The following is a 12,716-nucleotide window of genomic DNA, read 5'->3' as shown; positions in this document are numbered from 1 at the left end:
TTACAATAACAAACCCAAAATAATTAAGAAAATGGTAATAGGAACATACATATCGATAATTACCTTAAATGTAAATGGATTATATGCTCCAACCAAAAGACATAGACTGGCTGAATGGATACAAAAACAAGACCCCTATATATGATGCCTACAAGAGACCCACTTCAGACCTAGGGACACATACAGACTGAAAGTGAGGGGATGGAAAAAGATATTCCTTGCAAATGGAAATCAAAAGAAAGCTGGAGTAGCACTTCTCATAGTCAGACAATACAGACTTTAAAATAAAGATGATTATAAGAGACAAAGAAGGACACTACATAATGATCAAGGGATCGATCCAAGAAGAAGATGTAACAATTGTAAATATTTATGCACCCAACATAGGAGCACCTCAATACATAAGGCAAATACTAACAGCCATAAAAGGAGAAATCAACAGTAACACAATCACAGTAAGGGACTTTAACACCCCACTTTCACCAATGGAAAGATCATCCAAAATGAAAATAAATAAGGAAACACAAGCTTTAAATGATACATTAAACAAGATGGACTTAATTGATATTCATAGGAAATTGCATCCAAAACCAACAGAATACACTTTCTTCTCAAGTGCTCATGGACCATTCCCCAGGACAGATCATATCTTGGGTCACAAACCAAGCCTTTGTGAACTGAAATCGTATCAGGTATCTTTTCCAACCACAATGCTATGAGACTAGATATCAATTACAGGAATAAAATCGGTAAAAAATACAAACACATGGAGTCTAAAAAATACACTACTAAATAACCAAGAGATCACTGAAAACATCGAAGAGGAAATCAAAAAATACCTAGAAACAAATGACAATGAAAACACGACGACCCAAAACCTATGGGATGCCGCGAAAGCAGTTCTAAGAGGGAAGTTTACAGCAATACAATCCTACCTCAAGAAACAAGAAACATATCAAATAAAAAACCTAACCTAACAGCTAAAGCAATTAAAGAAAGAAGAACAAAAAAACCCCAAAGTTAGCAGAAGGAAAGAAATCATAAAGATCAGATCAGAAATAAATGAAAAAGTAATGAAGGAAATAATAGCAAAGATCAATAAAAGTAAAAGTTGGTTCGTTGAGAAGATAAAATTGATAAACCATTAGCCAGACTCACCAAGAAGAAAATGGAGAAGACTCAAATCAATAGAATTAGAAATGAAAAAGGAGAAGTAACAATTGACACTGCAGAAACACAAAGGATCATGAGAGATTACTACAAGCAACTCTATGCCAATAAAATGGACAACCTGGAAGAAATGGACAAATTCTTAGAAAAGCACAACCCTCTAAGACTGAACCAGGAAGAAACAGAAAATATAAACAGACCAATCACAAGCACTGAAACTGAAATGTGATCAAAAATCTTCAAACAAAAGCCCTAACAAAATACTAGCAAACAGAATCCAACAGCACCTTAAAGGGATCATACACCATAATCAAGTGGGGTTTATCCCAGGAATGCAAGCAATCTTCAATATATGCAAATCAATCAATGTGATACACCATATTAACAAACTGAAGGAGAAAAACCATATGATCATCTCAATAGATGCAGAAAAAGCTTTTGACAAAATTCAACACCCATTTATGATGAAAACCGTCCAGAAAGTAGACATAGAGGGAACTTACCTCAACACAATAAAGGCCATATATGACAAACCCACAGCCAACATCATTCTCATGGTGAAAAACTGAAACCTTTTCCACTAAGATCAGGAACAAGACAAGGTTGCCCATTCTCACCACTCTTATTCAACATAGTTTTGGAATATTTAGCCATAGCAATCAGAGAATAAAAAGAAATAAAAGGAATCCAAATCAGAAAAGAAGAAGTAAAACTGTCACTGTTTGCAGATGACATCTTACTATACATAGATAATCCTAAAGACACCACAAGAAAACTACTAGAGCTCATCAATGAATTCAGTAAAGTTGCAGAATACAAAATTAATGAACAGAAATCTGTTGTATTTCTATACACTAACAATGAACTATCAGAAAGAGAAAGTAAAAAAAAACCACCCCATTTACCATTGCATCAAAAAGAATAAAATACCTAGGAATAAACTTACCTAAGGAGGTAAAAGACCCATACTCAGAAAACTATAAGATACTGATGAAAGAAATTGAAGAGGATACAAACAGATGGAAAGATATACTGTGTTCTTGGATTGGAAGAATTAAAATTGTTAAAATGACCATACTACCCAAGGAAATCTAAAGATTCAATGCAATCTGTATCAGAATACCAATGGCATTTTCCACAGAACCTGAACAAATAATTCAAAAACTTTATGGAAACACAAAAGACCCCGAATAGCCAAAACAATCTTGAGTAAGAAGAACAGATCTAGAGGAATCATGCCCCCTGACTTCAGACTATAATACAAAGCTATAGTAATCAAAACAGTCTGGTACTGGCACAAAAACAGACACATAGATCAATGGAACAGAATAGAGAGCCCAGAAATAAAGCCATGTACTTACAGTCAATTAATCTACAACAAAGGAAGTAAGAATATACAATGGAGGAAAGACAGTCTCTTCAATAAATGGTGCTGGGAAAACCAGACAGCTACATGTAAAAGAATGAAATTAGAACATTCTCTAACACATGAAAACAAATCAGAAAAGAAGAAGTAAAACTGTCACTGTTTGCAGATGACATGATACTATACATAGAGAATCCTAAAGATGCTACCAGAAAACTATTAGAGGTAATCAATGAATTTGGTAATACAAATATATTATACAATATTATAATACAAAATTATTGCGCAGAAATCTCTTGCATTCCTATACACTAATGAAAAATCTGAAAGAGAAATTAAGGAAACACTCCCATTTACCACTGCAGCAAAAAGAATAAAATACCTAGGAATAAACCTACTTAAGGAGACAAAAGACCTGTATGCAGATAACTATACAACACTAATGAAAGAAATTAAAGATGATACAAACAGATGAAGAGATATACCATGTTCTTGGATTGGAAGAATCAACATTATGAAATTGACTATACTACCCAAAGCAATCTACAGATTCAATGCAATCCCTATCAAACTACCAATGGCATTTTTCACAGAACTAAAACAAAAAATTTCAGTTTGTATGGAAACAAAAAAGACCCAGAATAGCCAAAGCAATCTTGAGAAAGAAATACAGAGCTGGAGGAATCAGACTCCCTGACTTCACACTATACTACAAAGCTACATTAATCAAGACAGTATGGTATTGGCACAAAAACAGAAATACAGATCAATGGAAGAGGATAGAAATCCCAGAGATAAACCCACACACATATGGTCACCTTATCTTTGATAAAGGAGGCAAGAATATACAATGGATGACATAAATCACAGCAAGATCCTTTTTGACCCACCTCCTAGAGAAATGGAAATAACAACAAAAATAAACAAATGGGACCTAATGAAACTTAAAAGCTTTTGCACAGCAAAGGAAACCATAAACAAGACGAAAAGACCACCCTCAGAATGGGAGAAAATATTCGCAAATGAAGCAACTGACAAAGGATTAATCTCCAAAATATACAAGTCGCTCATGCAGCTCAATATCAAACAAAGAACCCAATCCAAAAATGGGCAGAAGACCTAAATAGACATTTCTCCAAAGAATATATACAGATTGCCAACAAACGCATGAAAGGATGCTCAACATCACTAATAATTAGAGAAATGCAAATCAAAACTACAATGAGGTATCACCTCACACCAGTCAGAATGGCCATCATCAAAAAATCTACAAACAATAAATGCTGGAGAGGGTGTGGAGGAAAGGGAACCCTCTTGCACTGTTGTTGGGAATGTAAATTGATACAGCTACTATGAAGAACAGTATGGAGGTTCCTTAAAAAACTAAAAATCGAATTACCAGATGACCCAGCAGTCCCACTACTGGGCATCTACCCGGAGAAAACCATAATTCAAAAAGACACATGCACCCCAGTGTTCACTGCAGCACTATTTACAATAGCCAGGTCATGGAAGCAACCCAGATGCCCACTGACGGATGGATAAAGATGTGGTACATATATGCAGTGGAATATTACTCAGCCATAAAAAGAAACGAAATTGAGTTATCTGTAATGAGGTGGATGGACCTAGAGACTGTCATGCAGAGTGAAGTAAGTCAGAAAGAGAAAAACAAATACTGTATGCTATCACATATATATGGAATCTAAAAAAAAAAAAAAAAAAGGTTATGAAGAACCTAGGGGCAGGACAGGAATAAACATACAGACATAGAGAATGGACTTGAGGACACTGGGAGGGGTAAGGGTAAGCTGGGACAAAGTAAGAGAGTGGCACGGACATATATACACTACCAAATGGAGAATAGAGAGCTAGTGGGAAGCAGCCGCATAGCACAGGGAGATCAGCTCGGTGCTTTGTGTCCACCTAGTGGGGTGGGATAGGGGAGGGTGGGAGGGAGATGCAAGAGGGAGGAGATATGGTAACATATGTATATGTATAGCTGATTCACTTTGTTATAGAGCAGAAACTAACATACCACTGTAAAGCAATTATACTCCAATAAAGATGTTAAAAAAAGTAAATAAATAAATCTTCCAAATAAATAAAAAGGTAAGGAAAAAGTGGAATACCCAAGTGCCGAAGGCCTGACATGAGAGCAAACATAATCCATTTGAGGGACAAACAGATGAATATGTCTGGACTGCAATGAATGAGGGGATGAGTATATGAGATGAGGTTAAAGAGGCAGACAAGAGGAAATCCGGGGTAGATCCAGGTTTTAATGGAGCTTGAAGCTTATAAATCCGGGGAAGAGAATACAAAACTATAAAAACAAAATTAAGTCCTAAATTGAGTATTTCTTCAGAATGAAAAAGAGAACTACATTAAATTACAAAATTTTAATAGTTCTCAAGCACATCAAACAATCCTAACATAATATTTTAAATAATTAACTCCCTGGCACACCTTTATAATAATTTTTCCTACATATCTTGGCTGTATTGCACTTGACTGTCTTTTCATGACAATGATTTTGTAATATCATTTTCTATAGAGTCATCAGAGAGAACAGTTCAGTCTTTCACCTGGAGGGTGAAAATTTATTTTTTATAACTGATAGTTTAGAAAAGTTTCTTTCTGCTTCATAACTGCCTGTTGATGATGCTTACTTTGTCCCAGCTTAAATACTTCAAATTACCGAATTTGTGAAAACCTCTTCTACATTTCTTTCACGAGTTGTAAGATTAGAAGAATGTTTAACAAACTTTAAAATGGTCATCTTGGTTTCTCCTCCATTACCCATTCTTCCAGTCCTGACTGGGTGTCACAGGACAAGTTCATATCACCATTCAGCCTCTGGCCTTGTACCTTCATGTGAGGACCCCAGCTGGTAGGCATTCTTAAACTGGGTCAACCCACAATAAGTAAACTGTATGGGAAAGGCACTGCAAATCACATAAACGTACCAACACATCTCTCCTTAGGATTCCAAAACTCTCTATGTCCACTCCAACATAACCTGCAAGGATGGAGAGTGTGACAGGGGGGAAGTCAAAGTGTAAAACTATGGTGGCCTTAACCAATCAATTTAGGTCCCGTCCAGGAAACAGCCTGCACAAGCAAGAGACCTCAAGCTTTAATTAGCTTCATGGTAACTCTACCTCTGTCCAGATCATTCTGAACCTTAAAGATTATTGATAGCATTTGTTTTTTTTTTTCTGTAAGAGACAAGAAACCGGTAGAATTTTCATCAAGAGATTTGAATTATGTTTTAACAAGTACACACTGAGAAATGTACTGACCTAAGGCTATCCTCTAACCCTGCTCAAAAAGGGGTACTCAAGCATGAAGTAGACCAAAATTATCCTTTCATATTCTGAAAATTTGTGTTTCCTCTTTCTCCCCATCTCTGGATTTGAAATCCCAGGATATACAAATCCAGTCATCCCATTATTTCCCCCAAAATAACCTTTGCTTGAAAAGTAATAATTTCTCAACTTACAAGTTTATAATTAAAGAGTATAATAGCTATATGAATGTAATTTAAAAAAGCAAAATACTCAGTTATTGAATATTCTCTCTCTTACAGCTGTTTTGGGAATGGAGGCACTTTCCCAGCTGTGTAGCCCCAATTCTGACAGCCTGGCCTCTCCATCAATCAAGTCCAGGAGACCTCCTTTCTGCTTAAATTAGCAAAATTTAACTAGTAACTTAGTTTTTACAAACAGTTAATAATTCTGTATCTAACAGATAAGTATTCAATAAGCAAATAAGAGCAAACCAGTCAATCATGAACCCTGAAGTTCTTAAAAGCATTGAGGGTAGAGATGTCAAAAATGATTAGATGCTGTTGAAGCAGAAATGCTGGAGGGTGACAGCATTCCTCAGCCCTTGAAACTCACCCATAGTCTCCTGTTGTGCCCTTTGATCCAGGCTTTGGAGAACAGTGTCATGAGAGTAGTACAGCAACTTCTCACCACACAAAATACTCCTGCTACTGAAATGCAAAAGAAATAGAAGCTGCAAAGAAAGGGAAATTAAGCAATGTAAAAAGGGGGAGGGGGCACATAAGAACTGATTTGAGAACAAAGTGTAATATAACACATACAGAAGAGCATAATTCAGACATATATAAATTTAGGAGTGGGAGACAGAATAAAAGCACTGTTGGATTAGCACTGGGAAACGTCACACACAGATTCCATCATTTGACAAATATTTACTGATCATTTACTTCATGTGTATCTAAGCTAGATGACAGCAGTGGGAATGGAAAAAATACTGATGAACATTACGGAAAAATTAGGTAGTATTTGGTTATAGGCATTGGGGTTATGGTTGGATAAGACAAAGGAAAAGGTCAATAATGACTGTGGTCGCATGTCTAAGTGCTAGAAAAGGGGTAAAACAGTATAATCAAATAGAAAAGCTGGGAGGTATAACTACTTTGGAAGAAATGGTTAGTCTGCTTTCAGACAGGCTGAATTTGAGATAACAGGTAGCATTTTTCATATTAATTACTAATTCCCATTTCCACTTAACTAATTCAATCAAAAGAATCAAGACCCTCATCCAACTATAAAGGATTAAGATGCATAAACAGAGATTCTGCAGCAAATGCTAGACTTCTGAGACGTATTCAAAGGCATGGGCTAGATAAGAATATTACATGAGTCCACTGTTTCACAAAAGGTGTCCCATGACACATTAATCATCCTCTTTCTGAACATGCTACTGCCACTATCTCTCACACCCTCACATCCCCTCAGATCCCACCTGAGAAGTTTCATGAGAAAAAAAATTGTGTCACAAGGAATTTTTGGAGAATCTCACAAAGTATAACTACTTCTTGGAATTCTACAATGTACATTTTTGAGAACCCTACTAAGGAAACCTTCTATTTTGTTTAGTCCAGGTATTTCCCAAACTTATTCAAAAGCAGAAATCTATTTTTGAGGAACACCTATCCATAATGACTTTGGAAAATGGTACACAGATAGTAAGCTACTTGAGTGCAGAGAATTTCTTATTAATCTTTGCCTATTCACCGTACCTAACATGATATGAAACACATAGGAAACAATGTGTGCTGAAACAAACAACTACTTATAGGGTTTATGTAAAAGCCACATACTTTGGTTCTTTTCTAAAATCTGTTCCAAAATACTAAGGATCATCCTAGGTTTTTTATAAAAGTTCTTCATATACTTCATAAAATCTCTACCATAAATTAATCATGAGTATATTATCCCAATACCACTGGATATAAGCATACTTTTTTTTGCTTCCAAAATTAAGTCCACCCTCAACACACCTGAAGACACCTCTGACGCATAACTCAACATAGAGCATTAAGTAAAATGACTTCAAAAAAAACTGTGAAGTAATATATAACAGCAAACTACTATTCCACATACTCATTAAAGTATGAGAACTGGTTGAAAAGCATACGCTTTATATTAATGACAAGAATCAAAAGAAGAAAAAGAAGTAGTGAAGAAATCTTTTTCCCTTACCTCCTAATCAATTCAGGTAAACCTAAATAGTCACTTATTCCAGTCTCCTTCCCACAATAAGGAGAAGAGGAAGAAAAACATTCTGCCACTGGGTGGGGGAAAGAACAAAGTGTGCCCCTCCAGGCTTCATTCAGTAGCTCAGGGCCAAATGAATCAACATGTTTATCTACTAATACAGCTGAGCTCACTTTACAGTATTATGCACTTGAAAGGAAACGAACTTTTTAAAAATGAAACTAGTACAAATGGGAAAGTTTTTGTTTTTTGTTTCTACAAATTTAGTTAAGCTCTTTGTTTATAAAGACCAAAATTACAGAATAAATCTTTCATTGTGTCAAAATGTTTACTCCAAACTGAAGAAGATTTGAGGAAACTCAGGCTCTAAAACATTTGATCTAAGGGTCAAGGACAGTCTGACTTCTTAGTTCTGCCAGCAGTTTTTGAAACTTGCTTCCTGTACTAGGGAATGTTCACTGTTCTTGCACAAACAATAATAAAAGTCATTTATACAACCACCTTGGTTATTTTTTCCTTTCGTTTTAGATTCACTGTTTTGTAAGAGCAAAGGCTACAGTTGTTAATTCTAGTAAGTATTTTGAGTTTTTATTTACCACTATATTTCTACTCATTTAATATTTGTTGGGAAACAATATGAATTTATTAGTTTATTCAAAAATACATCCTGAATGTCAATTGTGTGCCAGACATTATAGATGAAAGTCAGCAAAAGAAATGTGGTTACTGCTCTCCAAGAGCTTTCAATCCAGCTGGGAAAAAAACATACTATAAAATCAGATATATATATAAATATACACACACACACACACACACACACACATATAAAATGCAGACTATGAGAAGCAAAAAACCACCACGGAAATAAATAACATGATCTAGCCTGGGGGTCACTTTGGTAGTGACAACTGAACTAAAATTAGCATAACAAACATTAAACATGATTTAAAACAAACACATACACACACATATCCCAAATCATGCTAGGAATAAAAATGTCCACAACTGTTGGGAGGAAAGGGTTTATAGGGGCAATGGTAAAATCTATATGACATAGAAAAAAATAACAGTGATAGCTTCATGTGAACAGCACTAACAGATCACTTACCTCTGTAGGAAGAAAAACAATGTCTAGTCCTGGTATATTTCCAGTCAAAAATAGGTTTTATAGCCAGAACTATTTTCCAATGAAAAAGCCAAACATCAGCTATTAATCTAGTTATTATAATTTCCAATAACCTCAAGTCTTCCAGACAATTATATTGAGTTTGTAACAATCCATGTATCCCAAGCCTTAACACCTCACAAAACCCAGGTCGCAAAAAGACAACTTCAGCTTCACAGATCACAGGATCATATGATGTTAGAGCAGAAACAAATTTCTAGATGTCATCTTACAATAAAACACTTTCACTTTTCAAATCAAACATGAGACCCAAACTGGGGAAGTAACATATACAACCATCATTCATCTAGTTAGTAAGGAAGCTGACTAGACCCTGGATCCCTTAGTCCCAGTCCTATGCTCTTTCTACAGCATTACAATAGCAAGTATATCAAAAGACAAGGAACACACGTGTTGCAAATAAATAAGGAAAAGTTTAAAAACACAGGAATTCCATTTCAAAAATGTTACATACCTTCAATTAACACACACTTCCCTTAAGTCCCTCTTTTATGTTCCCTCTTACTACATACCTCAAGGTTAAAAGTGAAGGAAACTACGAACATTTACTGATCCTATAGGGTCCAGGAGTTCGGTTGCGTAATTTTATCTATTTTAATTTCACTTAAATCATTACAACTACCCTCTGAGTAGGATATTATTAATCTCATTTTACTGATTTAGATTTTATTTAGATTCAGAAACACTAAATAACTTACTCAAGGTTACACAGCATAAAAATGGCAGACGCAGGATTTGAATTCAAGTCTGTATGACTCTAAACCCACATAGCCACTTTACCACAAAAAAGTAATTTTTCACAGGAAAATATTATACAAAACAGTTCAGTCTCCCGGAGCACTCACCAATGTCCATTTAACTACTGAAGAAAAGTTTTTTAAGTTTGGTCTGGGAATCTCATAACCATTTACTACACTATTTTACAAGGAAGTACCAAGTTTTTTTTTGTTTTTTTTTTGTTTTTTTTTTTGTGGTATGCGGGCCTCCCTCTGTTGTGGCCTCTCCCGTTGCGGAGCACAGGCTCCGGACGCGCAGGCTCAGCGGCCATGGCTCACGGGCCCAGCCGCTCCGCGGCATGTGGGATCCTCCCAGACCGGGGCGCGAACCCGGTTCCCCTGCATCGGCAGGTGGACGCGCAACCACTGCGCCACCAGGGAAGCCCAAGTACCAAGTTTTAAACAACTACTTTACAAGCAAAATTTAGAACACATTCTTAGGTTGAATATTGTTTGTATTTTCTTTTCAGCATCCTTTTCAATACCACTGTCACTGCCACCCAGAAAAGCATCAGCTATCCATTCCTATGGAATGTTGGCTCACGAATAGGGAGACGGGCATGACCACTTAAGAGAACCACATGAAAACAGAAACTACATTTTAATAATTCTGATTTCTCCACTGGTGGATAACCCATTAACAGCTCCAATCAGGAAAGAGTATACTACTCAAAAAATAAGAACTAGTAGCGCAAATAAAGCAAAGCACATCATAATCGAAAAAAGACCGACTTATGATTGCACAACTACCCATATCACAGAACTAAGTTTCTGCTTTCCCAGCTCTGCTAAATCTACATCAGGTTCTCAGCTTCCGATAGTTGATATCTTCTTTCTGCTGTCATCTCTCATCCAGTTCTCTTTACCCTCATGGATTTATGCTTTAGTTTTCTCTATCATTTTAGTAGGGAGAGAAATAAGTGTCTTCTCTGATAATACTATTAGAGGATTTTTTTTTTATGTTTTTTTTTTTGATCCCTATGGTGTCTGTTTTCTCCCAATACTCCAAGTATCACTCCCCTCCTCCACCTCTTTATTTCTGTTTGCTTATTTTGACCTCTCTTTTTTTATGGAGGCTTTCCCCAAATGTCTGATGGTCCTGGATTCTTAGTTCATAGTTAAGAATGAGGTTCTGAAAAGAATTCACTGAAAGATCTGTGTGGGGGAATAGGGCTTGTCAACAGGTGGAAATCACTCTGGGGGCTCTTGTGGTGAGGCTACCAGTACCTTAAGATAGTTCAGTTTTCTGCAGGAGATGAGCTGGATAAACTGTGAAGTTCTGGAAGGAGAAAAGAGGAAGCAAGCTAGAAGTTCCAGAGTTTGGATGTAGATTTCCCTTAATCTTCCTGTTTTAAATAATCAGCCATCCACTGCCCCTGGTTTCAAAATGCAGGCACTTCTTCAATTTTATAAAGAATAAACCTTGGTCTACTGAGGCCAGGATTGGTGGTGGAGGCAGTCACCTACCTATAAGGATACACAGAGAGAGAACCTATAAACGTACCTATTTTCTGACCAATCTCCGTTTTCAGCTCCACTTCTGACCTCAACTTTCCTTAGGATCTGGTGCCTCCCAATGCTGAGCCTCTTGGGAGCTTCAGAAAGACACAATACAGGGCTTCCCTGGTGGCGCAATGGTTGGGAGTCTGCCTGCCAATGCAGGGGACACGGGTTCGAGCCCTGGTCTGGGAGGATCCCACATGCCGCGGAGCAACTAGGCCCGTGAGCCACAACTACTGAGCCTGCGCGTCTGGAGCCTGTGCTCCGCAACAAGAAAGGCCGCGACAGTGAGAGACCCGCGCACCGCGATGAAGAGTGCACCCCGCTCGCCGCAACTGGAGAAAGCCCTCACGCAGAAACGAAGACCCAACACAGCCAAAAATAAATAAATAAAGAAGCTTTCATTAAAAAAAAAAAAAAAAAAAGACGCAATATAGATAACCCTTGAATAACATGAGCTTAACTGCATGAATCCACTTATACACAGATTTTTTTCACTACATAAGTACTATAATGCAACATGATCTGTAGTTAGTTGAATCCGCGGATACAGAACTCCAGATAAGGAGGGCTGATTGTAAAGTTATACGTAGAGTTGCGACTGCATGGGGGTCCCCTGTGTTGTTCAAGGGTCAACTGTATTACACCTCTTACAGGTATTGTGCACTTACAGGCAGTTACTGCCTGTCCATCTGCTTTCTGATTTCAAAAAATCAGCTATTACTGACTCCTGCTGTATCTCATTCAGCAGGAAAAGGAGAATTACTGTCTAAAGCAGCAGTCCCCAACCTTTTCAGCACCAGGGACTGGTTTCGTAGAAGACAACTTTTCCACGGACCCGGGTGGGGCGGGGGGGTGGGGCAGTCAAGCACATTACATTTATCGTGCACTTTATTTCTATTATTATTGCATTGTAATATATAATGAAATAATTATACAACTCACCATAATGCAGAATCAGTGGGAGCCCTGAGCTTGTTTTCACTTGCCACTCACTGATACGTATTTTGTTTTGTTTTTGTTTTTTTAATTAATTTATTTATTTATCTTTGGCTGTGTTGGGTCTTCATTGCTGCGCACAGGATTCCTCTAGTTGCAGTGAGCAGAGGCTACTCTTTGTTGCGGTGCGCGGGCTTCTCATTGCGGTGACTTCTCTTGTTGCAGAGCATGGGCTCTAGGCGCAC

At 37.2% G+C, this 12,716-nt stretch overlaps 1 protein-coding gene across 4 annotated transcripts in view; it reads right to left on the bottom strand.

Moving 5' to 3' along the window:
- The window catches only part of AKT3 (AKT serine/threonine kinase 3), a 397,960-nt gene that overhangs the window by 346,099 nt on the left and 39,145 nt on the right, over positions 1 to 12,716 (bottom strand). For 2 of the 4 annotated variants that reach the window (XM_055084208.1, XM_055084209.1), the window contains exon 3: positions 6,442 to 6,536. The exons of the other annotated variants lie outside the window; for them this stretch is intronic. In XM_055084208.1, coding sequence (XP_054940183.1) covers positions 6,442 to 6,536 — 95 coding nt within the window. The remainder of the gene's footprint in view (positions 1 to 6,441; positions 6,537 to 12,716) is intronic. 4 annotated transcript variants of the gene reach the window in all.

The sequence above is a fragment of the Physeter macrocephalus genome, chromosome 4, assembly GCF_002837175.3.
Source record: "Physeter macrocephalus isolate SW-GA chromosome 4, ASM283717v5, whole genome shotgun sequence".
NCBI classification, from domain to species: Eukaryota; Metazoa; Chordata; class Mammalia; order Artiodactyla; family Physeteridae; genus Physeter; species Physeter macrocephalus.
The sequence above is the reverse complement of the archived record's forward strand: the minus strand, read 5'-3'. Positions and strand labels throughout refer to the sequence as shown.